The 25079-nt window shown below is 35.7% G+C and overlaps 8 protein-coding genes across 12 annotated transcripts; 5 read left to right on the plus strand and 3 right to left on the minus strand.

The window, feature by feature from the left end:
- Positions 1 to 3078: 3078 nt before the first annotated feature.
- Positions 3079 to 5882, plus strand: LOC106450879 (cell division protein FtsY homolog, chloroplastic-like). Its single transcript, XM_013892667.3, has 11 exons — positions 3079 to 3571; positions 3649 to 3753; positions 3846 to 3919; positions 4292 to 4350; positions 4445 to 4482; positions 4554 to 4674; positions 4773 to 4841; positions 4933 to 5015; positions 5132 to 5200; positions 5281 to 5343; positions 5429 to 5882. The coding sequence occupies exons 1-11, from the start codon at positions 3263 to 3265 to the stop codon at positions 5540 to 5542; spliced, it is 1104 nt and encodes a 367-aa protein (XP_013748121.1). The 5' UTR covers positions 3079 to 3262; the 3' UTR covers positions 5543 to 5882.
- Positions 5883 to 5888: 6 nt separating this feature from the next.
- On the plus strand, positions 5889 to 8011 carry LOC106450880 (phosphomannomutase). Its single transcript, XM_013892668.3, has 10 exons — positions 5889 to 6165; positions 6252 to 6318; positions 6593 to 6669; positions 6766 to 6801; positions 6936 to 6991; positions 7096 to 7195; positions 7275 to 7370; positions 7454 to 7543; positions 7631 to 7682; positions 7795 to 8011. Exons 1-10 carry the CDS (start codon positions 6052 to 6054, stop codon positions 7845 to 7847), a joined length of 741 nt encoding a protein of 246 aa, XP_013748122.1. The 5' UTR covers positions 5889 to 6051; the 3' UTR covers positions 7848 to 8011.
- A 138-nt stretch (positions 8012 to 8149) lies between these two features.
- Positions 8150 to 9381, minus strand: LOC106450878 (LIM domain-containing protein PLIM2a). Its single transcript, XM_022719102.2, has 2 exons — positions 8751 to 9381; positions 8150 to 8665 (listed from the first exon to the last, which is right to left on the minus strand). Exons 1-2 carry the CDS (start codon positions 9012 to 9014, stop codon positions 8240 to 8242), a joined length of 690 nt encoding a protein of 229 aa, XP_022574823.1. The 5' UTR covers positions 9015 to 9381; the 3' UTR covers positions 8150 to 8239.
- Positions 9382 to 9908: 527 nt separating this feature from the next.
- On the minus strand, positions 9909 to 11880 carry LOC106450877 (remorin). The gene is made up of 4 exons (XM_013892665.3): positions 11449 to 11880; positions 10621 to 10665; positions 10447 to 10534; positions 9909 to 10364 (listed from the first exon to the last, which is right to left on the minus strand). The coding sequence occupies exons 1-4, from the start codon at positions 11615 to 11617 to the stop codon at positions 10088 to 10090; spliced, it is 579 nt and encodes a 192-aa protein (XP_013748119.1). The 5' UTR covers positions 11618 to 11880; the 3' UTR covers positions 9909 to 10087.
- Positions 11881 to 12719: 839 nt separating this feature from the next.
- On the plus strand, positions 12720 to 14786 carry LOC106454630. 3 transcript variants are annotated; one of them, XR_007339661.1, is made up of 5 exons: positions 12720 to 12984; positions 13092 to 13479; positions 13562 to 13680; positions 13914 to 14069; positions 14166 to 14786. XR_007339661.1 is itself a non-coding variant. In XM_048780456.1 (3 exons), exons 1-2 carry the CDS (start codon positions 12844 to 12846, stop codon positions 13383 to 13385), a joined length of 435 nt encoding a protein of 144 aa, XP_048636413.1. In that variant the 5' UTR covers positions 12720 to 12843; the 3' UTR covers positions 13386 to 13479; positions 13562 to 13726. The 3 variants fall into 3 exon arrangements, 1 of the variants encoding a protein (XP_048636413.1); XR_001289984.3 differs by having other exon boundaries at positions 12722 to 12984; positions 14156 to 14757; XM_048780456.1 differs by lacking the exons at positions 13914 to 14069; positions 14166 to 14786 and having other exon boundaries at positions 13562 to 13726.
- Positions 14787 to 16549: 1763 nt separating this feature from the next.
- Positions 16550 to 18596, plus strand: LOC106454608. Of its 3 annotated transcripts, none has more exons than XR_007339662.1 (5): positions 16550 to 16794; positions 16902 to 17289; positions 17372 to 17490; positions 17724 to 17879; positions 17976 to 18596. XR_007339662.1 is itself a non-coding variant. In XM_048780457.1 (3 exons), the coding sequence occupies exons 1-2, from the start codon at positions 16654 to 16656 to the stop codon at positions 17193 to 17195; spliced, it is 435 nt and encodes a 144-aa protein (XP_048636414.1). In that variant the 5' UTR covers positions 16550 to 16653; the 3' UTR covers positions 17196 to 17289; positions 17372 to 17536. The 3 variants fall into 3 exon arrangements, 1 of the variants encoding a protein (XP_048636414.1); XR_001289979.3 differs by having other exon boundaries at positions 17966 to 18567; XM_048780457.1 differs by lacking the exons at positions 17724 to 17879; positions 17976 to 18596 and having other exon boundaries at positions 17372 to 17536.
- A 992-nt stretch (positions 18597 to 19588) lies between these two features.
- On the plus strand, positions 19589 to 22977 carry LOC106454629 (O-glucosyltransferase rumi homolog). Its single transcript, XM_048780458.1, has 6 exons — positions 19589 to 20291; positions 20391 to 20941; positions 21018 to 21210; positions 21295 to 21359; positions 21429 to 21639; positions 21720 to 22977. The coding sequence occupies exons 1-6, from the start codon at positions 20109 to 20111 to the stop codon at positions 22086 to 22088; spliced, it is 1572 nt and encodes a 523-aa protein (XP_048636415.1). The 5' UTR covers positions 19589 to 20108; the 3' UTR covers positions 22089 to 22977.
- A 182-nt stretch (positions 22978 to 23159) lies between these two features.
- On the minus strand, positions 23160 to 25020 carry LOC106454606. Its single transcript, XM_013896720.3, has 3 exons — positions 24756 to 25020; positions 24616 to 24677; positions 23160 to 24504 (listed from the first exon to the last, which is right to left on the minus strand). Exons 1-3 carry the CDS (start codon positions 24811 to 24813, stop codon positions 24385 to 24387), a joined length of 240 nt encoding a protein of 79 aa, XP_013752174.1. The 5' UTR covers positions 24814 to 25020; the 3' UTR covers positions 23160 to 24384.
- Between the last annotated feature and the right edge of the window lie 59 nt (positions 25021 to 25079).

Consider the following 25079-nt stretch of genomic DNA (forward strand, 5'->3'; position numbering starts at 1 on the left):
TGTTTTCCAAGATGTATTAAATGTGCTAACAATGTGTTTACACATTTACAAATCAATGAAATAATAGACTTCAGTAGCATTTTTCTTATCTTTGGATCTCTCATATGCAATAATAAACTCCAATGGCCTTTTTCTCATCTTAATAAACAAGAATGTTGGTAAGAGATGGAAACAAACAATAGTAACTAGTCAAAGCATATCATATTTTTTATAAGTTTGCATTGAAAAACTTAGTCAAATTTAGTAAAACTAAGGGAGAGAACATATTTTGTAAATATGAGTTTTACATATCTTGAAGTTACTTATCACTCTTAAAAATACAAGTTATTCAAAAACTAACGTAGAAGACTTAAAAACTAGTGGAGAAGACGCGGACGACTTCAATCTAAGTTGTCTAGACGACTAAACTATATGTCGTCTGGTCAACGCAGAGGTTATTTTTGCAATTGACTTTGAAATCTGTTATTTCGGACGACTGAAAGTTAAGTCGTCTACTATTGTTTGGTTAAAAAAAACTCCAAAAAAGCTAGACGACTTACATTTCAGTCGTCAGAGGTTAGTTTTGCATTTGACTGGATTATTTCAGAAGTTTGACTTTTTGGACGACTTACATTTCAGTCGTCTAGTGAAAATTAAAATAATAATATTTTTTTAAAAGTAGACGACTTACAGTTAAGTCGTCATAGGTTAGTTTTGCAATTGAAAAAAAAACTTCAAGATTTAATTATATACAGACGACTTATAATTCAGTCGTCCACGAGACGACTGAAATGTAAGTCGTCCAGAATTTACGAGGTTTGACCAGAATCTCGGAAAAAAATCCTGGACGACTTACAATTAAGTCGTCTGGTGGACGACTGAATTATAAGTCGTCTGTGTATAATTAAATCTTGAAGTTTTTTTTTTCAATTGCAAAACTAACCTATGACTACTTAATTGTAAGTCGTTTACTTTAAAAAAATATTATTATTTTAATTTTCGCCAGACGACTGAAATGTAAGTCGTCTGGGGAAGTCAAACTTCTGAAATTATCCAGTCAAATACAAAACTAACCTATGACGACTGAAATGTAAGTCGTCTAGGTTCTTTGGAATTTTTTTTGAAACCAAACAATAGTAGACGACTTAACTTTCAGTCGTCTCAGGTTACAGATTTCAAAGTCAATTGCAAAAATAACCTCTGCGTTGACCAGACGACTTCCAGGTAAGTCGTCTACAGCCAGACGACTGAAAGGTAAGTCGTCTACAGCCAGACGACTTCCCAAGTAAGTCGTCTGACGAACAGATCTGGAAAAAAACTCGATGTCATACCTTAAATTAGTGAGATAAGTTCCTTAGCATACATAACGCTTCTCCAAGCACACAGAATCACAAACGGAAGTCACCCACCCATAATCGTTAGCTTCTATGACTCTATGAACCATAAAAATTTTAGAATCAAAATCTTGGGTTTTTTTAGCTCATTGTGGAGAGAAAGTGAGAGATATGTTGTGTTTAGTTCACAAGAGTGGAAAAAGAAGAAGGGTAAATCGATTTTAGGAGCATTAAGAGCTTCAAATTGGTTGTTCATGGTGGTTGTGGTATTGATGACAATGGCAATCTTGTAATTACTTGAAGATGATGAGGGTGAGAGAGTAAAGATGTCATTTTCGAAAAAAAAAAAAAAAAAATTGATGGCATTTTCGTAAATTATATGAACTTGTGGGGTGAATAGGGCAAAAGCAATTTTCAAAAAAAAAGGAGGTTAGTTTTGTGTTTGACTTTAAGTTGTAGGTCAATTTTGCAAAAATCCCATATATATATATATATATATATATATATATATATGTTGGATAGTTTTTTGGTTGCTAATCAAAACAGTGCCGATTAGGAAATTAAAGTGACTCACTATCTTTTGTCATTTTAGTCTATGACTGAATGTAGCACTTGAGTTTAATTGCATCGATTTAATAATTAAGACGCGATATCTACTGCCGATTCCTTGTCAAGTTAAATTGATCCTTATTTTTTGAATTTTATGCATTTAATAGAAATTTTTAATAACCAGCAAAAAATAAACACCATCTTTTAACTTGAGATTCGATCAAATTTGAGATACATGGACTACAATTTACGTAATATTATAACCCAATTCAACCATTCATCGGTAATGATCAGTAGTGGATTTTCTTCCTGTTGTTTTCGTCGTGGAATTTTAGTTGCTTCATCACTTCATCTTATCTAACGTGGAAAGATAATGTGATTTGATTTATATTAATTTCTGGAAACTTACGCGATGTATGATTCTCATAGTTGTCGTCGTACTAACAGACATAGGTTGAAGTACTCATTAAAAGAGTTTTATTTTGTTTTGAATATCACTAAAAGATAATTGACTAGCAAATAGCAAGTCCTTGTATAATTTCCCACTGAGATATAGTTTTTTTAACTGTCGTATGATAAACTATAATGATAAATTATAAATTGATAAAATCCCGGAAATTGTTAAAGACGGAAAAAGGACGAATGCAATAAATAAAGAGAAACAAGCCATATATTTCCTTCCATAATAATAACTCTAGGGCCTCAAAATTACATCAATTACATATATATATATATATATATATATATATATATATATATATATATATATATTCAAAACTAAGAGGTATATAAACAATTTTAATTCCATCATAGGTCGAGGATCAGCCATTATTAATACTAACTACACCATCCCTTTCTGAATAAGTATAACTTTGATACTTTTCACACAAACTAGAAAGTAACGGAAATATATGTAAATTGTTATTAGTTACATTTTTCTGACCAATAATATTTGAAATAAATAAAATTATTTATAAAACTAATGCAGTTTGTAATTAATTTTCAGCTAAAAGTAAGTATAGTTTGTATTAGAATTGTAAAATAACACTTTTTGTGTAACAAAAAAAAGAGTAAAATAACACTTATTATGAAACAGATTGAGTATATTTTTTTCCATGCTTCGCCCGTGTTTTGAAAACACATCATTTTTACTTGTATGTAATTTTTTTGCATATACTTTTTATATACGCAGTTCGAATCATCTTAACCGAAAATTTTGTATCAAAATAAATGCAAATGAAGGAAAAATATATTGGGCCACAATAGTAATGGGCTCTGATGATATGTAGTGGACCTCTGTACCGATAATATATTGGGCCACAATAGTAATAACTAAAACGCAGCGTATTCAAAAGCATTATCCTCCCTCCGGTCACTGCTCTTCTTCTTCGAGAGGCGCCATGGCTTCTCCTTCTGCTCACCTCTCGTTTCTAGCCGGACGTACGTCGCCGCATTTCTCCTCCGAACGGCTCCGATTATCTCCGTACAGAAGAGAACTCCGTCCACCGAATCCCAAATTCCGCTGCTCAGCCGGGCAGAGCGGGTTCTTCACGCGGCTCGGTCGGTTGATCAAGGAGAAGGCCAAAAGCGACGTGGAGAAGGTCTTCTCCGGATTCTCCAAGACTAGGGAGAATCTAGCCGTCATCGACGAGCTCCTCCTCTTCTGGAACCTCGCCGAAACAGACCGAGTGCTAGATGAACTTGAAGAGGTTTCTCTTGAACTCCACCACCATCTCTCCGATCTCTCTCTCTCGCTTTACTGAAAAATGGAATTTTCAATTTGCAGGCGTTGTTGGTTTCTGATTTTGGACCGAAGATTACGGTTAGGATCGTTGAGAGGCTGAGGGATGATATAATGTCAGGGAAGCTCAAGTCAGGAAGCGAGATCAAGGTTTTAATCTTAAAACTATAATTGTAACACGTGTTATGCATGTTAATGAGCTGTTTGATCACAAAAAAATAATAATGTGAAAAATGATGTAGGATGCGTTGAAGGGGAGTGTGTTGGAGATGCTGGCTAAGAAAAACAGCAAGACAGAGCTTCAACTTGGATTCAGGTTCTCTTTACTGTTTCATCTCCTCCGATTAAAGTGGAAGATTCTGGTTTAATTTTGATTTATTATAGATAAATTCTCTGATAGTTTTTTAAAAGTTTTTGTCACAAAAATAGCATTCAGGGAAAAAAATGATCAAAATAAATTTTATTAAAAAGTAAAAATATTTTACCTAAGACTTAGGTTTTAGAGTTAAAGATGCGATTTGTGAATATGATTTCAAATTAAAAAAATTAAAAATTAAAATTAAAAATTTCAAAATAAAAATAGGTTATTGTGGTCATTTTTTTTTTGAGTATTATTTTTGTGACAAAAACTTAAAAAAAAAAGCTATTTGAGAGAATTGTTCTTTATTATATGGTATGGTGTTATTAGGAAACCAGCTGTTGTAATGATCGTTGGAGTGAATGGAGGTGGAAAGACTACGTCTCTTGGTAAAGGCAATATAGACATTAGTCAGTTTAGAGTGTGGCTTGGCTTTGTATATGTGTAAGAGTGGATTTTGTTTTTTTGTTTTTTTTGTTTTAGGAAAGTTGGCTCATAGATTGAAGAATGAAGGGACTAAGGTACAGCTTCCGATGTTGAAGTAGACCACCCGTTTTGACAATGAGTGTTTATCAGCGATGAATTGTCGTAGGTATTGATGGCAGCTGGGGATACGTTTAGAGCTGCTGCAAGTGACCAGTTGGAGATATGGGCTGAGAGGACTGGGTGTGAGATTGTTGTGGCTGAAGGAGAGAAGGCTAAAGCAGCAACAGGTGAAAACGAAAAATGCACAAATGTTTGTGTTGCCAGTGACTGTGTTAAAGGCACAATGAACGTTTGCTTACTAGTATGAAACATTTTGTGTGACTAGTTCTCTCAAAGGCTGTGAAAAGAGGGAAGGAAGAAGGTTACGATGTTGTACTGTGTGATACATCTGGACGTGAGTACACAAGATTTTGCTAGTTGTCTTGTAGAACATACGGATACATTGTTTTACCGATCTGAGGTGTATTTAATTATGTTTGGTTAAGGTCTCCATACTAATTACAGCTTGATGGAGGAGTTGATTGCGTGCAAAAAAGCAGTAGGCAAGGTTGTCTCTGGTGCACCTAATGTGAGTGAGCTTATCTACTTATCTCAGTGTGTTGCCTTGCTTTTATTACACTTACTAGTCTCCATTTTTCGTCCAAGAGTTAGCTAAAATTATTAATTTTCAACTGGTATTGTCAGGAGATCCTACTTGTACTTGATGGAAATACCGGTCTGAACATGCTTCCACAAGCTAGGGAATTCAACGAGGTACACCATCTAAACCTAGTGCTTCTCGCTCACCAAGCTATAAACTCTTGAGGAATCTTGCTCACTCTTTTTTTTGTCAGGTTGTTGGTATTACAGGTTTGATATTGACGAAACTTGATGGGTCTGCTAGAGGAGGCTGTGTGGTAAACAAACTCCCCCATAAATTTCAATATCCAGTCTTAATTTTTTATCGGCTCATCGTAAACCCGTTCACTGCATCTCTTGCAGGTCAGTGTGGTTGAGGAATTAGGCATTCCAGTAAAGTTTATAGGTGTAGGAGAAGCTGTAGAAGATCTCCAACCATTTGATTCAGAGGCCTTTGTTAACGCTATATTCTCCTGAGTCACAACAAAACCTGATTTTTCCAACTAGTATCCGAAGCAGGCAAGAGAGACAAATGTGCTTTTTGCCTGAGATGAAAATAGAGCCATTCCTTCAAGTTTCTTGGATATGTTAAGGGTCGTCAAAGGGATCATCGTGCAAGTTTTGTGATTGTTTTAACGATGTGACAGAATAATAAATAATCTATGGCACACAAGAGTGATCACTTGCACAAGAACTAACGAGCCAGAGAAGTTACTTGTATCATACATTACTACTCTGTATCTTTATTAATGTTGTATTAATATAAGCTATTAATGTTAAATAAAAGTCATATAGTAAATTTGATTTTAATGCGTCACGATTAGTTTTATGGACCAATCACACATCTCTAGGACAAAAAGTGAGAGGACCATGTATTAAGCGACACTCTTTCGTTAGAGATCAGATCGGTCCAAATTTTATATAATCACATCATCTTCTTCCGCCATTATCATCTTCCAATTTGAAAACTTCTTCCACCACATTCAATGGCGGCCAAGAAGCCAGGAGTGATCGCTTTGTTCGACGTCGACGGTACTCTCACAGCTCCAAGGAAGGAAGCTACTCCAGAACTGCTCCATTTCATCAAAGAATTGCGCAAGGTATATGTCTCATTGATTGCTTCTCTGACTCTGAGCTGTGTTTTATGCCTGGTTAGTGTTCGATGAAATGTCTGTGAGAGTTTCAGGTTGTCACTGTTGGAGTCGTCGGTGGATCTGATCTAACCAAGATATCTGAGCAGCTTGGCAAAACAGGTAACAGAGATGTTTTTGATCAGATCGAGAATTAAAATTCTTAGAAATTCGATTTTGTATCTAAAAGAAATGATCTTTTTCCTACATTGATGACAATGGTCTCTCTCTTTTGTTATGTCTCTGTATATTGGGATAGCTGCTGATCATTATTAGCGTGTTTTTGATTTCTCCAAGTCTCTCTCTTTATCTGTTTTTATTAATAGGGAATCTAAGATCTGTGCTCTACCTTCTTGCCTTGTGAGTCTCCAATCTATTTTGTAATTTTTTTTTGCAGTTACTACGGACTATGATTATTGTTTCTCTGAGAATGGTCTTGTTGCTCACAAAGATGGGAAACCCATTGGAATCCAGGTGCATATGAAACAATGGCTTTTACTTGTCCACATTGCTGCTTGATTGTTTCTTTTGTTCCTTAATAGTTTGTGATCTTTTTTTTTTTTTTATCAGAGCCTGAAGCTGCACCTTGGAGAAGATAAACTCAAGGTAGAGCACATACCATTGTCCCTCATGTGTAGTAGATAGCACTAGTTGCTTTAATGGTTTAATTGGTGGTGAAGCTTATGCAAGTACATACATGTTTTGACTAGTTCGTGATAGCGTGAAATTGATGAATGCAGGAGTTGATAAAATTCACGCTGCACTACATTGCAGACTTGGATATTCCAATCAAAAGGTACAGTATGAAGAAGATCAACAACATCTAGTCTCTAGTAATGTTTTAATCATTCATTATAGAGGGTATTAAAGATTGTCTCTTCTTGAAATTTGTATACACAGGGGAACATTTATAGAGTTCCGAAATGGAATGCTCAATGTGTCACCTATTGGTCGCAACTGCAGCCAAGAAGAAAGAGACGAATTCGAGAGATATGATAAGGTAAAAAGAAACTACCTACTTCTGTTTAATCATGAGCACTGTTTAGTGATATCATTCAACATTTTCTTGTCTTTAAAAGGTACAAAACATTCGACCAAAGATGGTGGCTGAACTTCGTGAGCGGTTTGCGCATCTTAACCTTACTTTCTCCATTGGAGGACAGATTAGCTTCGATGTGAGTAGTAATCAAATACGTGGATTATAACAATTTCTTATTATCTACTTTTTGTTAAGTGTAGTTTCATTGTTATGACTCAGGTCTTCCCTAAAGGTTGGGATAAGACTTACTGCTTGCAATACCTTGAAGACTTCAATGAAATCCATTTCTTCGGTGACAAAACCTATGAGGTAACTATTATACAAATATTCTCGAGTAATTCTTGCATGATTTTCCGTTGAAATTCATGTGTAAAAGCACGGCTTTGACTTATGTAGGGTGGAAACGATTATGAAATCTATGAATCACCAAAAACTATAGGCCATTCAGGTCAGTTACTTGTATAAATCATCAGCTAGTCTCTCTCTCTGTTTGTTAATCTCTGTGTGTTTGTGTTGGTGACGATGTCATGACAAGTCGGATTGTTTATTTTGCGCTGCAGTTACGAGTCCAGATGACACAATGGCGAAATGCAAGGCTCTATTCATGTCTTGAAACACCTATCCATCTCAAGAACACTGTGTCAGAGTTTTATTATTCTTGGGGATTTTTATGCAACTTTGTTTATTTACATTACAAATGGAGAGAAGTATGTTTGGCATATTGATACTATAAGTTTTGAATTTTGATTCATAAAAATAAAATATTTGGTTACAATCTTTGTTTCAGAACAAGAACTGGTTCTCATAGGTAAATATCAAAGAAAATTATCATTTTCACTTTTATAAAAAAAAATTGGATGTTAAGGGTTTGCTTACAACAGATTCTCTCCAAATAAGCTTTTAACTTTACAAAAGAATTTACAAAAAAATAAATATTGTATACATACATAAAAGCATATAAAACTTCAAACTTGAGAACTGATAAAGATAGTACCTCCACCACATTCAAGACTCAGCCACAGGCTCAGTCTCTTCTCCACCTGCAGCTTCAGGAGCTGCTTCTTCTTCTCCTCCTCCTTCTCCCTCGGGAATCGAGGCATTATCTTCAGGTTTCTGTTCTTCAGAAGGCGGAGAAGAGGCACCAGAAGAAGCGGATCGACGGTGCTTAGCTGCAGCTTGATGAACATTATTGTAACTTCCTTTCTCGAGAAAGAGCTGGTTGAAATGGACTTTACAGTAGAGTACACCGTTGAGAGAGGCGTAAGAAGAGTGAGTCAAAGGACAGCCACTGTGTGCACACTTGAAGCAAGTCTTGTGGTAACACTCTCCTTCCATGTTTACTTTCTCAAGTGGATAAACGGTTTTGTGACAAGTCGCACATTTGTCTTGTGTTCCACTGAAGAACGAAGATAACTTGCTCGGAGCTCGAGTCTTGCAGAAAAAAAAAACAGATAAGAGATGTAATAAACATAGTCAGACAAAAGAGGAAAGTTACTAATTATAGTATGTTCGTTACCATATGATCATTAGACTTCTCTGTCTTTCCTGTCTGAAAATTCTTGCTGAAGTTTCCAGATTCTTTGAAAAGCTGTTCGAAGTGAGTCTTGCAGTAAAGAACTCCATCCATGGATGAGTAGTTACTTATCACGAGAGTGCCATTGCAATGGCTGCATCTGAAGCATGATTTGTGATAAGTGTTCCCCTCTAAAGTCAACAAATCCATCACGTAGACGGTTTTGTCACATGCCTTGCATTTATCCAACGTTCCTGTAAACGCCATTTTTCAATATCTTCTTCTTCTTTTAGTCTCCAGACACGGCTCAACGAGAATACAAAAACAAAGGATCAGTTGTTTCTTTCTTGTCATCTACGAGTTGTTATGTCTTATTTATCAAAGTTTCTTGGTTAAAGAACTTTTGGTTCCAATGGTAGAGATAGGAAAGAGGAGAAACCATTGTTTATTTTTACGATCATCTTTCTTTCTTTTTTTAGTTTCCGAAAGCAAACGAAGGGTTGCACTTTCTTGACGTTTTCAGGCCAGAGCTCTATTTTTGAAATTCGTGGTGAATAATAACAATAGTAAAAGTCAGGATGTTGTTTCAGAATTATTAAAAACTTAAGGAAGTTATTTTAAAATAAATCATGTAGATGGATAGGACATATGAGTGAAGAAGTCTCAGTAAAAAAAAAATCTATTATGTGAATTATTAAATTTAAAATTTTTTAGACAGTATTTATAATAACCTTAAAATCTGATTTTTTTTCTTTATCCTAGAAAAGATAATTTTTCCTAATTTTAGAATACATACCGTACTCAGAATGTTGGTGTTTTTTACTCGTGTACTGAAATTTAAGGCATTTCCAGGATTAACATTTCTTTCTTCTATGAGTTAGTTGATTAGTGAAAACTTCCTTGCTGTATTAGTTTGCATTTCATAAAGGGCTAGTTTCTTGCTATATTTTCGTTACTTTGTTCACCTTGTTGATTTAGTTTCTTATGCAGCCGTACTTCTAGTCCCAATCCGAGAGCTAGCTCTTCAGACAGCAAGGAGCTTTCTAAATACTTGAAAATTTATCATGCGTTTATATCAACATGTCCATTTGCTGATTGTAACTCCTAGAAGAATATTAAATCTTACCAAAAAGGGTGATTGTGTGATGTTGCTTCTTACGATTACAGAAAATACTCCATATTTCTTTCACACGTTTTGTTTTTTACACACAATCACCAATATATAAACAAGACAGCAAACAAACAAAAACCAACTATAAAAAGTAACCGAACCACACAAAAAAATGTAGAGAGGAATTATCACAAACAAATGACCTGAGAAACAGATTTAATAAAAAGACTTAGAAACATCCACAAGTCGCCTTGGGTACTACACCAGTGGCTCTGTACTTAGCAGCCGTTTCTTCAGCTTTGAGAAGCTCTTCTCCCTTTTTAGCTTCAACCATTGCTCTCTTCTCTTCTGCTTGCTTGTGAATCGCTGCCACTTTGTTCTTCATTTTCTCACCGTACACTGCTTTCTTCTTCTCTAGTTTCTCTTCAATCTTCCTTAGTTGAGCTTCAGTGGCTGCTTTCTTGCTGTTCTCCCAAGCAAGCACATCAGATATCTTCTTTTGGGCCCTGTCCATTTTTCATTATTAGCTGTTGATTATTATCTAGCAAAATAGTAAAATCTTTGGGAGAATTTTGAGGAAAGTTTTACTTGTTCTCAGCCTTTGACTTCTCACTCTCTTCCCATGCTTTGATGAATGATGACTTCTTCTCCTTTTCCAAGTCTGCAAGTATCACATCTGTCCAAAACACACATCACATTTTACTGTTAAGTAACCAGAAAGAAGTCAAACATAAAGGGAACAAAAATGTTTATATAGCTCACCTCTATCGGCCGAACCTTTCTTTGGTGTGGGATCCTCAATGGGTTCTGCAAGAAGCTCACTTATTATAAGTATAACACATTGTTAACGTAATCATCATGTTATTATAATCTAATGTTTGCTTTGGAAGTTTATGGAGAGGTTCACATAAGTAAGCTAAGATAGTAGGTTCACCACATTAGAGCTCAAAAATTTATCTTTAGTTAAAATGGAATTAAAGATTTGACCATTGGGGCCACTGAACTCTTGTCAAGATAGTAGATAATTTAAGAGAGAACTATTATGATTGGATTTTAAATTGTTAAAAAAGTTGATACTTAATTATTATATTCCAAGAGTTAGGCATCTTTAAAGTAACTAATCATGCATGAAAAATGAAGAAAAGTAAACCAATTTGTTAATTGCTAGCTGTCCACAACTAATTGCCATGATTCCCATATACTTTTGTTTTGATAACACCTTAAGAGGAAAAATGTATAATAAAAAAAAAGCTAATCATATTCTTTTTTTTTTTGAACAACAATCATATTCTAATTAAATATGATTTATCTTCTTTCAAAAAATGTAAATAATGCTATGAAGTTGTAATAGCAATATGAATTAGTGAGATGTAATTTTGTACCTAGTTTTTTTTTTTGGAATTAGCATGAGGTTCTGGACCTAAGCCAGTAAATTCTTCGTGTCAGAAAAACAACATGTATTATTTAGTTTGTGATATCATGGAGTAAATCTACTCCTTAATTATCAAAAACATGAATCAATCTTCATAAGTAGACAATTATCATAAGATTCATAACACACAAAGCACGTGTGAAAACATAGAAGCTTACTTTCGACAACGGCAAGAGCTTTGGACTCGTCAGGAGGTGGTGGAGTATGAATCTTCTCCTCTGCCACGTCTTTAGAAGCTTCCACCGGAACAGGAGTAGGTTCCTTCACCGGAGCTACAACCGCTGGAGATTCTACGTCGACTTTAGTCGTTTTTTGCTCCTCCGCCATTGCCTCTCTCAGCCGAAGAAGAACAAGAGCTACCAACAAATGGTTTCTTTCTTCTCCTTCACAAAACAAAACAGAAAATAAAACAAAACAAAACAAATAAAATTCTGAAAGACTTTAGCCAACAAGGAAGAAGAGGCTTTTATGTGGTGGAGCGTACTCCCCGCGTTTAATATGTGGGAGACAGTTGTTTTACTTAGCCGTTGATCTTGGTACCATGTGATCTTACGGCTGTAACGCTCTCTTACCCATTGGATGCGCGATCCATGTGATTAAACTCTGATCACTGCCGACAGGTAAAGTAGTTCAATGATTTGCCACGTAACTCAGTAGAATCATGTCACTGTTTTTGCTCATAGAGTTAAACTTAAACCAAATTAAAAGGTCAAACCAAAATCATGATTATACATACATTTCTACTTAAACCGATATTTATCTTAGTTACTAGTGATTTTTTTCCGAAAAGTTGGAAATACAATCTGAACCTGAATTGATTTATGTATATTCAATTATCTGGATAGAATGTATTGAAATCAATATTTATTGGTTCAATGAAAATAGGCTGGTGGACCAGAAGGTAGACATGGAGCTTCACCAAGTGGTGGACACGCTAGAGACGATTACAGAGGAATAGTTAAACCGGTTTAGACATGTGATGTATGGGCCCTTATTTATGACTTTCCTCGTTTTAGTTTAGACTTTCTGGTTGAGATGAGATGCAGACGTCTCGTTTTATCCTTATTGGGCTTTTGTGAATTTTAACTGCCCAATTACATAAAGAGTAAGAGAAGGTTGCAAGTCTGTTTTAGGCTTTTAGCAATAAGTAAATCTATACTAATAAAGTTGCCTTTTTTCTCTTCTTGGGGGGAATTAAAACACGTGGCACCCTCAGTCCCGTATTGGGCCATGTATTTCTGAAGCCTTTTTGTTCTTTGGTCTATTGTTTCATAAGTATCTGGGCCTAGGGTGTGAGTTTGACTTACTTTTCTGGCCTGGTCGCCATAGGTTTCTCTGTCGCCTAGGGTGTGAGTTCTTCGGCCTACGTTCTTTTTTCAGATGAGAAACAATGAAAAAATCTGAAGAGCGTTACAACTTTTCATTTGGATCTCCTTGCGTTCCCAGAGGAACATACTGGAGCTTCGGGTATAAATACCCCCTCATCCAGAGATGAAGATTACAGCTTCTCTGAGAATCTTTAGAATACTCTGTTCAACTTTCCGGTAATTACAATGGGGAATCCCCAAACCCTTCTTGCCGATTTGAGAGCTGGCCGGTGCTCCAACACTGCAGAGGTTAGGTTGCTGGAGGCTAGAAATGTGAGGAAAGGCAGTGAGCTAATGAGTCTTGACATGCTCTTTGTCGATGAGAATGTAAGCAACCTTTCCCATGGATTTGTTTTACATTGGATTAGACTTTTGGGCAGATGGCGATTGTTCATTATCGTTGTCTAAACATTTCTATTTCTCCTTTACGACAGTCGACTCTGACCCAAGGATCTATTAGTGCGAACCGTCAACTTAGGTTCAGGGAACGTCTCAAAGGGTCTCTCTACACGTTAACTGGTTTTGACGTCACACGCAGCAGCCACAATTTTCGGTTGTCTGATGCTTCCTTCTCGATTCGGTTCAATGATGGAACCTCTCTTGAGAAGAAGACGGAGTCTGTTAGGCCCATACCTTTGGAACTTTTCAGATTCATGCCATATAGTCAGTTGCTTGAGCTGGCGACCACTGGCAAACAACTCCTTCATATGTATCTTCAGTCTGAGTAGTTTTAATGGTTTTGTGATATCATGTGTTAGCGTAATCACATAAGTTCTTTATCAGACATACTTGGTGAGTTGAATGCAATCTGCGTCTTCAAAGGTACTTTAGATTTTATAATCGACATTTGTTATAATGGATTCTCTTCGCATTCATTTGACTTTATATCATCTTTTCTTTGCAGTGGTGAAAGTGTTAGTATGTTTGATTCGATGGCTCTTGCATTTCATACCAAATTTGACAGCTATGGGAAAGAGCCAAAAGTTATAATTGCCACGAGCGTGAATCCTAAGATAGTTGGTGGTATGCTATTTTGTGTTTCCTACTTTTTGTTGCATTCATACGTATATTCGTCAGACTCATGGCAGGCTCTATTTGTTTATGAATTGTGTCCTCTTTACTTAACCCGTTACTACAGAGGAGCTCGTGGAATCATTGTATTATGCTCATTATAACATAGCGGACTAACTCCATGTTATCTGGCATCCATCAACGAGACTCTAAACCTTAATGTACTTTTTTTCAATTATTGTCAGGTGACTTATTATGTAACAGACCAAGAAAGCTTCAACAGTGCCAAGCAATGGCTAAACCAAATCGGCCGCTACACCAGTGAGAATGTGAACAAGCTACTGGTTAGGAACAATTGTGATCTCACTTCACAGAAAGTTGTATCCGCTGAAACAACCAAGGTAAAATATGCTTCAGAAGTTCATCACAGTTAAGGTCTTTTTGCAGTCTTGTATGATTTACTGTAATGTTTGTTCTACCAACACAGTCTTTTGCAGATGAACGTGGGATCCTATTCTTGGAGTCACACGCCAAGAATGCTACCAATGTCGAAGAATGCTACCGTGTTTGTCGCATTAGACGGTGAAATGACGAAGCTGATTAGTGTCCATGCTGCAGAGGTCCCACAAATTATATTTGTCAGAAAGAAACAGATGTGATCCAATTTCTTATAAATAAAGGTTCTCTTAAAGCTTGCTCATCAACTCATCTTTGTTGAAGTAATCAAAACCTAGGTACAGCAACGTGCTTAATCCATCGAAGATTGCTTCATAAAAAAGGCCCGATAAAGACAAGACGACCAAAAGACCACTGATTTTACATTGGTAGGACGCCACATTTAAGATATTTTCTTAACTACTCTTAAGTTTTAGTTATAATGAAAGCCAGCTGTTTCATAAACACTCTGGCAGCCACCCAACTTCAGAGTTTACGAATAGTTCAGTTTCTTAAACAGAGCCCAACGATGAAGTTCATGTTGCTGGAGATTGCTGTAAAACAAATGAATGATTAGAAACATAATCACACATGTAAAAAGCTACCAAAGCATTTTTTACATGCAATGAAATAAAAGATAATAATATGGCCTTAGTTGTTTGAGTGTTTTTTTTTATTTGGAATTTTGGTTTCATCTATATAATTATTTTCTCAAACTTAATTTACAAGGTCAGAATAAATCACTAAAATGTTACTCAAGAAATATTTACAAATAAGATACATGTTTGAAGTTGGAGCTGGATGCACAGAATAATGTGATTTTAGTATTTGATGTTTTTATAATGCTGAAAGTAACATAACAACAGTCTGTGGTGTTACACGAAAAAAGAAAAAAAAAATGTGGTATTTACAATGGAGACAAAGACAGCAACAATAAAATACGAAAGCATAATAAAAAGATGTCAATAGTCACCATAAAGCGATGGAGTAGCGAAAGATAAAGAAGAAACATGTGATAGAGTTGGGTGAATTTTAGTATTTGACTAAGAAAACTTTTGAATAAAAACATTATTAGAGACATACTCATAATCACAGATCATAAAATATATTAAGATATACCACAATCAAGCATAAAACTCTAACATACAATTAAAATTTTTAATAAATACTACACATATAATCTCATGCAAGATGAAGAAAAATAAAAATATAAACTCATGCAAATACAACACAAGATAACATATTTTCACTAAAATAACTGAAACAAATACTGAAAATAAAATGCTCAAAACTCATAAAATATAGTTGATAACAAATAAAAATCCAAACACTTCAAATTTGTAAACAAAGATCAAATGTTAACAAAATAAATATATATGATCTAATTAGAAAACAAGTTATAAATGTTATACTAAATTTAAGTAAATTTCAAATGTTTTATAAAATTTAAATATATTTTAATACAAAATAATTTTAATGCAAAATCACCCGCCCGTAGGGCGGGCCAAACCCTAGTACAGTATATAATAAGATTAATAACGTCTTTTACCTATTTGAGGGTACTCCAACACAGATTTGAACAGCCTAGGGATGTATATGTCTGTAAAATTCGTATAGAGCATACAACATGGAGTTTTCTAACCATTATTATTCTGTATCATGAGTGGTCGAATATGGACTGGCATGTCAGTGTCTGTATTGAATGGCTAACGTTTTATCTCCTTCTTGGCTATTATAGAAAGCATTTATAATAAACTTTCTCAAAGAGGGTTTTAACTAAATGAATCCGTAAATGTTGCATTTAGTAACACACATTTAAGATTTTCATAGAAACTCAAAGATTACAAGAGAGGATTATTTGGGAAATAAATTGATATCATATGTCATCGTCTTCATGTGATAGGTGTCACATAACCAATTTCTCATACTAGTATTATGTCTTTAATATTCAGAAAACATAAACCATTCGAAAACCTTAAAAAGTATGAACTTCGTGAACACAAAAGATGTGAACTGGTGTTGAACAAAACGTTGAAACAAGATTCAAATCCTCGTGGAAAAGCACAAATCAAAAGTCAAAACCAAAGCTTTGGTGGTGTCGTATCGCTTGTGCAGCCAGGTTCTCATTTTTCTTCTCTTGCGTAGAATGTCTATACTAATAAAGTTGCCTTTTTTCTCTTCTTGGGGGGAATTAAAACACGTGGCACCCTCAGTCCCGTATTGGGCCATGTATTTCTGAAGCTTTTTTGTTCTTTGGTCTATTGTTTCATAAGTATCTGGGCCTAGGGTGTGAGTTTGACTTACTTTTCTGGCCTGGTCGCCATAGGTTTCTCTGTCGCCTAGGGTGTGAGTTCTTCGGCCTACGTTCTTTTTTCAGATGAGAAACAATGAAAAAATCTGAAGAGCGTTACAACTTTTCATTTGGATCTCCTTGCGTTCCCAGAGGAACATACTGGAGCTTCGGGTATAAATACCCCCTCATCCAGAGATGAAGATTACAGCTTCTCTGAGAATCTTTAGAATACTCTGTTCAACTTTCCGGTAATTACAATGGGGAATCCCCAAACCCTTCTTGCCGATTTGAGAGCTGGCCGGTGCTCCAACACTGCAGAGGTTAGGTTGCTGGAGGCTAGAAATGTGAGGAAAGGCAGTGAGCTAATGAGTCTTGACATGCTCTTTGTCGATGAGAATGTAAGCAACCTTTCCCATGGATTTGTTTTACATTGGATTAGACTTTTGGGCAGATGGCGATTGTTCATTATCGTTGTCTAAACATTTCTATTTCTCCTTTACGACAGTCGACTCTGACCCAAGGATCTATTAGTGCGAACCGTCAACTTAGGTTCAGGGAACGTCTCAAAGGGTCTCTCTACACGTTAACTGGTTTTGACGTCACACGCAGCAGCCACAATTTTCGGTTGTCTGATGCTTCCTTCTCGATTCGGTTCAATGATGGAACCTCTCTTGAGAAGAAGACGGAGTCTGTTAGGCCCATACCTTTGGAACTTTTCAGATTCATGCCATATAGTCAGTTGCTTGAGCTGGCGACCACTGGCAAACAACTCCTTCATATGTATCTTCAGTCTGAGTAGTTTTAATGGTTTTGTGATATCATGTGTTAGCGTAATCACATAAGTTCTTTATCAGACATACTTGGTGAGTTGAATGCAATCTGCGTCTTCAAAGGTACTTTAGATTTTATAATCGACATTTGTTATAATGGATTCTCTTCGCATTCATTTGACTTTATATCATCTTTTCTTTGCAGTGGTGAAAGTGTTAGTATGTTTGATTCGATGGCTCTTGCATTTCATACCAAATTTGACAGCTATGGGAAAGAGCCAAAAGTTATAATTGCCACGAGCGTGAATCCTAAGATAGTTGGTGGTATGCTATTTTGTGTTTCCTACTTTTTGTTGCATTCATACGTATATTCGTCAGACTCATGGCAGGCTCTATTTGTTTATGAATTGTGTCCTCTTTACTTAACCCGTTACTACAGAGGAGCTCGTGGAATCATTGTATTATGCTCATTATAACATAGCGGACTAACTCCATGTTATCTGGCATCCATCAACGAGACTCTAAACCTTAATGTACTTTTTTTCAATTATTGTCAGGTGACTTATTATGTAACAGACCAAGAAAGCTTCAACAGTGCCAAGCAATGGCTAAACCAAATCGGCCGCTACACCAGTGAGAATGTGAACAAGCTACTGGTTAGGAACAATTGTGATCTCACTTCACAGAAAGTTGTATCCGCTGAAACAACCAAGGTAAAATATGCTTCAGAAGTTCATCACAGTTAAGGTCTTTTTGCAGTCTTGTATGATTTACTGTAATGTTTGTTCTACCAACACAGTCTTTTGCAGATGAACGTGGGATCCTATTCTTGGAGTCACACGCCAAGAATGCTACCAATGTCGAAGAATGCTACCGTGTTTGTCGCATTAGACGGTGAAATGACGAAGCTGATTAGTGTCCATGCTGCAGAGGTCCCACAAATTATATTTGTCAGAAAGAAACAGATGTGATCCAATTTCTTATAAATAAAGGTTCTCTTAAAGCTTGCTCATCAACTCATCTTTGTTGAAGTAATCAAAACCTAGGTACAGCAACGTGCTTAATCCATCGAAGATTGCTTCATAAAAAAGGCCCGATAAAGACAAGACGACCAAAAGACCACTGATTTTACATTGGTAGGACGCCACATTTAAGATATTTTCTTAACTACTCTTAAGTTTTAGTTATAATGAAAGCCAGCTGTTTCATAAACACTCTGGCAGCCACCCAACTTCAGAGTTTACGAATAGTTCAGTTTCTTAAACAGAGCCCAACGATGAAGTTCATGTTGCTGGAGATTGCTGTAAAACAAATGAATGATTAGAAACATAATCACACATGTAAAAAGCTACCAAAGCATTTTTTACATGCAATGAAATAAAAGATAATAATATGGCCTTAGTTGTTTGAGTGTTTTTTTTTATTTGGAATTTTGGTTTCATCTATATAATTATTTTCTCAAACTTAATTTACAAGGTCAGAATAAATCACTAAAATGTTACTCAAGAAATATTTACAAATAAGATACATGTTTGAAGTTGGAGCTGGATGCACAGAATAATGTGATTTTAGTATTTGATGTTTTTATAATGCTGAAAGTAACATAACAACAGTCTGTGGTGTTACACGAAAAAAGAAAAAAAAAATGTGGTATTTACAATGGAGACAAAGACAGCAACAATAAAATACGAAAGCATAATAAAAAGATGTCAATAGTCACCATAAAGCGATGGAGTAGCGAAAGATAAAGAAGAAACATGTGATAGAGTTGGGTGAATTTTAGTATTTGACTAAGAAAACTTTTGAATAAAAACATTATTAGAGACATACTCATAATCACAGATCATAAAATATATTAAGATATACCACAATCAAGCATAAAACTCTAACATACAATTAAAATTTTTAATAAATACTACACATATAATCTCATGCAAGATGAAGAAAAATAAAAATATAAACTCATGCAAATACAACACAAGATAACATATTTTCACTAAAATAACTGAAACAAATACTGAAAATAAAATGCTCAAAACTCATAAAATATAGTTGATAACAAATAAAAATCCAAACACTTCAAATTTGTAAACAAAGATCAAATGTTAACAAAATAAATATATATGATCTAATTAGAAAACAAGTTATAAATGTTATACTAAATTTAAGTAAATTTCAAATGTTTTATAAAATTTAAATATATTTTAATACAAAATAATTTTAATGCAAAATCACCCGCCCGTAGGGCGGGCCAAACCCTAGTACAGTATATAATAAGATTAATAACGTCTTTTACCTATTTGAGGGTACTCCAACACAGATTTGAACAGCCTAGGGATGTATATGTCTGTAAAATTCGTATAGAGCATACAACATGGAGTTTTCTAACCATTATTATTCTGTATCATGAGTGGTCGAATATGGACTGGCATGTCAGTGTCTGTATTGAATGGCTAACGTTTTATCTCCTTCTTGGCTATTATAGAAAGCATTTATAATAAACTTTCTCAAAGAGGGTTTTAACTAAATGAATCCGTAAATGTTGCATTTAGTAACACACATTTAAGATTTTCATAGAAACTCAAAGATTACAAGAGAGGATTATTTGGGAAATAAATTGATATCATATGTCATCGTCTTCATGTGATAGGTGTCACATAACCAATTTCTCATACTAGTATTATGTCTTTAATATTCAGAAAACATAAACCATTCGAAAACCTTAAAAAGTATGAACTTCGTGAACACAAAAGATGTGAACTGGTGTTGAACAAAACGTTGAAACAAGATTCAAATCCTCGTGGAAAAGCACAAATCAAAAGTCAAAACCAAAGCTTTGGTGGTGTCGTATCGCTTGTGCAGCCAGGTTCTCATTTTTCTTCTCTTGCGTAGAATGTCTGTGCGCATATAAGCTGAGCAGAGGAAGGTGTAGAATAAGAGTCATGGCTCAACGGAAAAGCACTAAGGGGAACAACAGGGATACTCAAACGAACACGCATAGTAATCACGCCTCTATCAAAACGTCATCGCATCAAGGAAAACGCATAGCAAAAGCTACTCTGCTCCTCGTCTTGTCTATCTTCGTATCTGCTGGTCTCTTGAGTTTCTTGTGTTGTTTCGATTACGTGAGTTTCGAATCGAAAACACCTTAATATATATTATAATGATCATGAGAGTGTTATATTTGTATAGTATAATCAAGAACTCTTTTGTGTCCCTTTTAGACAACACTCACAGGTCCGAGGCAAGTAACAACAACAATCACTAAACCACCAATCATAACGCTCCACAGATTCCCTCGGCAATGCGGTGTCGTACAGAACCAAACACAACCAGTGTCCGAAGATGGCACAAACAAAAACAAACCAAGAAGCAACCACTCACGCCCACCCACGTGTCCCTCTTACTTCCGTTGGATCTACGAGGATCTACGGCCGTGGAGAGAGACAGGAGTAACGAGAGAGATACTTGAGAAAGCAAGGAGCAAGGCCCATTTCAGGGTTATAATCCTAGACGGGAGAGTGTACGTTAAGAAGTATAGAAGACCGATCGAGACTCGAGATACTTTTACTCTGTGGGGCATCGTACAGTTACTACAGTGGTACCCAGGGAGATTACCAGATCTGGAGCTCTTGTTCGACGCAGATGATAGACCAACCGTACGATCAATAGACTATAGAGGTCAACAACACCCGGGCCCACCTCCAGTGTTCCGTTATTGCTCTAATGACGCCAGCTTGGACATCGTGTTCCCTGATTGGTCCTTCTGGGGCTGGTAACGACGGTAACAATTACAACTCAATTTAATTGGGCTTATTTAACTAACTGGGCTTTAACCGTCATTGGGCCAGGGCTGAGCTTAATATAAAGCCTTGGGCTAAATCGCTGGTGGCGATAGAAGAAGGGAACAAGATGACGCAATGGGAAGACCGCGTGCCGTACGCTTACTGGAGAGGAAACCCTAACGTGGCCCGCACGAGGAAAGACCTTCTTAGATGCAATGTCTCAGACCAAGAAGATTGGAACACTCGTCTCTACATCAATGTCTGGTCTATTCAAAATCTCCTTTTTTCCATATAAAACATTTTCAATTCTACTGTTAATAATACATTTTTAATCATTTTGAAGGATTGGGCTACAGAATTCAAAGAAGGATTCAAGAACTCAAACCTAGAGAACCAATGCACTCACAGGTTAAACTTTTTAGTCATTATTTACTATATATGTGTATAAGTCTCATATAATTTTAATTTTTGGAATAGGTACAAGATTTATATAGAAGGATGGGCATGGTCAGTGAGTGAGAAGTATATAATGGCATGTGACTCAATGACATTAAATGTGAGACCAACGTACTATGATTTTCTTATACGAGGAATGGTACCATTACAACATTATTGGCCAATCAGAGACCTTGGTAAGTGTAGATCCCTCAAACACGCTGTACATTGGGGGAATACTCATGTGGACCAGGTTTGTAATTTTATTAGAACCCGGAAGTTTTGTTTTGTGTCAAGTTAACCCATTGATTTTGGTGTTTAATTAATTGACAGGCACGTAAGATAGGGGAAGAAGGGAGTAGATATATAAGAGAGGAGGTGAGCATGGAATATGTGTATGATTACATGTTCCATTTGATGAACGAGTATGCCAAACTTTTGAAGTTTAAGCCGGAGATTCCTTTGGGAGCAAAGGAGATTACTACGGATAGTATGGGATGTCCGGCGAAGGGACGGTGGAGAGATTTTATGGCGGAGTCTATGGTGATGTCTCCTAGTGAAGTGTCTCCTTGTGAGATGCCTCTTCCTTATAGCCCTATGGAGCTAAGAGAGGTTCTTGAGAGGAAAGCTAATTTGACTCGCCAAGTTGAGGTTTGGGAAGATCAATACTATCGTAATTTGACAAATGCCAACAAGCATTGACCAACGAGGCTCTTGTTTTACAAGATACTGATTTTTTTTTTTTTTAAACTAAACAAGATACTGATTTGTTGTGTTCATATTAAAATTACTAAGTACTTCGTGAGTTATAATTTGATTAATCAAAATTTAATATAGATAGTGATTTAATATAAGGTATAAGATTTATATAGAAGGAAGGGCTTGGTCAGTGAGCGAGAAGTATATATTAGCTTGTGACAGTATGTCACTTCTCATAAAAACTTTTTACTTTTGACTTCATCACTCGAAGTTTAGTTCCCATGGAACATTATTGGCCTATTAGACTTCATAAAAATTGCAATGACATCATCTTTGCCGTCCAATGGGCCAACAACAATACCAAAAAAGTAGTAACAATATAACATAAATCAGTCAAGTCATTTTTTGAAACTGATTATGGTGTTATATGATCTTCACTTATTTTAGAGGCAAAAACTATAGGGAGAAATGGAAGTGGATATGTACTTAAGTATCTACAAATGAAGTATGTGTATGATTATATGTTTCATATATTGCAAAGCTATGGGAAGTTGATGAAGATGAATGTAGAAGTCCCTGAAGGAGCTAAGGAAGTGTGTCCAGAGACAATGGCGTGTCCGGTTAAGGGAGGTCGAATGAGACAATATATGGATGACTCATTGATTCTGTCTCCGAGCAACAAGGGCTCTTGTGAGACGCCTCCACCTTTTGAAGACGATGAACTCAAGAAGTTTTTAGAAAAGAAAAAAAGTGTTGAGAAAGAAGTGGAGAAGTGGACTAATGAGTACTGGGAGGAACAAAATAAGTCTCTTCAACACTGAGTTTTGTATATACACATACACTTTCCCCTAATCAGTACTACTTAATTGAGTATGTATTATACAAATAAAAATAACAAGTTAATTGTCAAAACATTACAATAACGACCCCTTGATGTGATAAAATTAAAATGTAACCTCTCAAAGCCTTTGAGAAAATTTCACTTCAGGAATCCAACTTTAATGTACCACTAGTGGTATTTCGGCGCGCCAGATTAGTATGTCTTTCTTTAATGAATTTAAAATTAATTTTATGGTTTTAATAAATAAAATATTTTTAAATATTTGAAAGAGAATGATAATTTTTCTGATTCATTTGATAGTTGTTAGCGATCCTATTATATCATTTTGTTTTGAAATTGGTTAGGTCAAAGAAGAATATTTTTTAATGATCGATTCAATAAAAATAGAATAAATAGTTGATAGTAGCAATAAAGTTAATATGCTTGAACTTTAACAGTAAAGCAAAGTTGATGTTAGAAAAGAAAAAACGTAGGGCTGGAAAAATCAGAGGATAGCTTTAAGGCCTATTTAGCTAGAAATACAAATTGGAGGAGGTAATTACAGAAGTGTGCATTTTTTTTTTAAATAATTGGGGAACCATGTCAATTTTGTCCTGAGTTGCCAATTCTCTCCTCTAACCACAACTTCTTTGTTACGTATGTGTTACCTGTTACCGGGGCTGATGCCAAAAAAAATTATATTGTATTGAAACTATTTCCAAACGCAATCAACGTTTTGAAACCGGATATATTCATTTAAAATGATGATATAAGATATTGAAACCGGATGTAGCTCTAATAATTGAAGAGAGAAGAGTAAGATATTTTACAAATTGTTTTTTAGAAATGTGATTGATAGGAAGATATTTTACAACATGTTGTTCCACGCGCTGAAAGTGATATGAGGAGTGCTCGACGCCATAGGACCATGGTATCCTGTTCATCTTGATATATCAATCAAAATATTAACCATGTTGGGAGATGGTGTCGGTTCCCTTTCAAATAACAGAGCTTGAATGTTAGAAGTATCTTATTAAAGAAGGCAAGAGCTAGAGATACGCATATATGTGTCAATAGGCTGCAATTATAGTATGATTACATTTATCTAATCCGGGTTTTACTATTAGTAACTGGATATATGACAGTAGGGTGCATATCTACATAAGTGAATTCCTGATTCTTTGCATTATCAGAAGTTTCAAGATTGTTTGCATTATTAATACTTTCGATATGTGCAATAGTCCCGTCATTCTTTTGCTTCATACGTGTCAGTAGTCGTTCTATTTGATTTTGTTATGTCTATAGGGATACTTTAGGTATTACTGCAAAATGCACACTCTCTTTACCTGTTACCTAATTTACGTCTACAATTTTGCTATCTAGTGCAAAATCCCTAGCTTTAGCTTCTTTCTTTAAACTGATTTCTGACAAAATGAAGAACAGTTTACATATACAAGTGAAAACAAAACATATTTATTCTCAATTGTCTAGCTCCATAGCTTGAGCAGCTTTAGCTTTAGCAGCAGGAGTCAACTTAGTCTTCAACTTCTTCTTCCCAACTGAGAATCCACCTTTCTTCTTCTTACCGCTACCATCAACCTTTTTGACAACAAAGCCAACCAACAACAGATACCATAAGCTAACTCTAAATTTCAGACAGGACTCAGACTCAGAGTAAATAAACTACAGATTGGAGAAAAAGGTGTTTACTTTCATCTTGTTCTTGTTGGCCTGAAGCTTCTTTATCTTCTTGTCCTGTATTTCTTTCTCTTCTGCAAATTGAAAAAAAAAAGCAGCCTTCGTTGAGGCTTATGCTTGTTTGTACTAGAGATTGAACAAAAGAAACGTACTTTGGAGATTGTACTCATGTTGAGTCTTTCTCTTGGCTAAGTTATTCTTCTTCGACATTCTTTCTCTCCTTCCAATGGAACCACAGGCGCCTTCTATATAAAACCTAGAGATTTAAACAAGAGCGAGACAACTCAACTACACGATGATGGGAGAGTACGGTAACTTTATGGGCTTTGATATTTTAATTTATACAACATAGGCCCATTAAGTTACAACATGAGCCCACTAAACTAAAACAAAGCGCATAAGCCTCAACATATAAGCCCACTAATCCGAAACAAAGGCTGATGAGTCAGAACGCAGTCGTTTTTAGCCTTTCGCAC

This window comes from Brassica napus, chromosome A5, assembly GCF_020379485.1.
Source record: "Brassica napus cultivar Da-Ae chromosome A5, Da-Ae, whole genome shotgun sequence".
NCBI lineage: Eukaryota > Viridiplantae > Streptophyta > Magnoliopsida > Brassicales > Brassicaceae > Brassica > Brassica napus.

Excerpts from the sequence above, each read along its gene's own strand:
- LOC106450879 (XM_013892667.3), top strand. The coding sequence starts at position 3,263 with ATGGCTTCTCCTTCTGCTCACCTCTCGTTTCTAGCCGGACGTACGTCG. Across the intron at positions 3,572-3,648 it reads TGCTAGATGAACTTGAAGAG|GCGTTGTTGGTTTCTGATTT; the intron begins GTTTCTCTTGAA and ends TTCAATTTGCAG. Across the intron at positions 4,483-4,553 it reads TGAAGAATGAAGGGACTAAG|GTATTGATGGCAGCTGGGGA; the intron begins GTACAGCTTCCG and ends GAATTGTCGTAG.
- LOC106450880 (XM_013892668.3), top strand. The coding sequence starts at position 6,052 with ATGGCGGCCAAGAAGCCAGGAGTGATCGCTTTGTTCGACGTCGACGGT. Across the intron at positions 6,319-6,592 it reads TGAGCAGCTTGGCAAAACAG|TTACTACGGACTATGATTAT; the intron begins GTAACAGAGATG and ends TTTTTTTTGCAG. Across the intron at positions 6,992-7,095 it reads TTGGATATTCCAATCAAAAG|GGGAACATTTATAGAGTTCC; the intron begins GTACAGTATGAA and ends TTGTATACACAG.
- LOC106450878 (XM_022719102.2), bottom strand. The coding sequence starts at position 9,014 with ATGGCGTTTACAGGAACGTTGGATAAATGCAAGGCATGTGACAAAACC. Across the intron at positions 8,666-8,750 it reads AGAAGTCTAATGATCATATG|ACTCGAGCTCCGAGCAAGTT; the intron begins GTAACGAACATA and ends TTTTTCTGCAAG.
- LOC106450877 (XM_013892665.3), bottom strand. The coding sequence starts at position 11,617 with ATGGCGGAGGAGCAAAAAACGACTAAAGTCGACGTAGAATCTCCAGCG. Across the intron at positions 10,666-11,448 it reads AGCTCTTGCCGTTGTCGAAA|AACCCATTGAGGATCCCACA; the intron begins GTAAGCTTCTAT and ends AGCTTCTTGCAG. Across the intron at positions 10,365-10,446 it reads AAGTCAAAGGCTGAGAACAA|GGCCCAAAAGAAGATATCTG; the intron begins GTAAAACTTTCC and ends AAAAATGGACAG.
- LOC106454630 (XM_048780456.1), top strand. The coding sequence starts at position 12,844 with ATGGGGAATCCCCAAACCCTTCTTGCCGATTTGAGAGCTGGCCGGTGC. Across the intron at positions 12,985-13,091 it reads TGCTCTTTGTCGATGAGAAT|TCGACTCTGACCCAAGGATC; the intron begins GTAAGCAACCTT and ends CCTTTACGACAG.
- LOC106454608 (XM_048780457.1), top strand. The coding sequence starts at position 16,654 with ATGGGGAATCCCCAAACCCTTCTTGCCGATTTGAGAGCTGGCCGGTGC. Across the intron at positions 16,795-16,901 it reads TGCTCTTTGTCGATGAGAAT|TCGACTCTGACCCAAGGATC; the intron begins GTAAGCAACCTT and ends CCTTTACGACAG.
- LOC106454629 (XM_048780458.1), top strand. The coding sequence starts at position 20,109 with ATGGCTCAACGGAAAAGCACTAAGGGGAACAACAGGGATACTCAAACG. Across the intron at positions 20,942-21,017 it reads GATTGGTCCTTCTGGGGCTG|GGCTGAGCTTAATATAAAGC; the intron begins GTAACGACGGTA and ends TCATTGGGCCAG. Across the intron at positions 21,640-21,719 it reads GGAATACTCATGTGGACCAG|GCACGTAAGATAGGGGAAGA; the intron begins GTTTGTAATTTT and ends ATTAATTGACAG.
- LOC106454606 (XM_013896720.3), bottom strand. The coding sequence starts at position 24,813 with ATGTCGAAGAAGAATAACTTAGCCAAGAGAAAGACTCAACATGAGTAC. Across the intron at positions 24,678-24,755 it reads ACATGAGTACAATCTCCAAA|AAGAGAAAGAAATACAGGAC; the intron begins GTACGTTTCTTT and ends TTCAATTTGCAG. Across the intron at positions 24,505-24,615 it reads CCAACAAGAACAAGATGAAA|GTTGATGGTAGCGGTAAGAA; the intron begins GTAAACACCTTT and ends GTTGTCAAAAAG.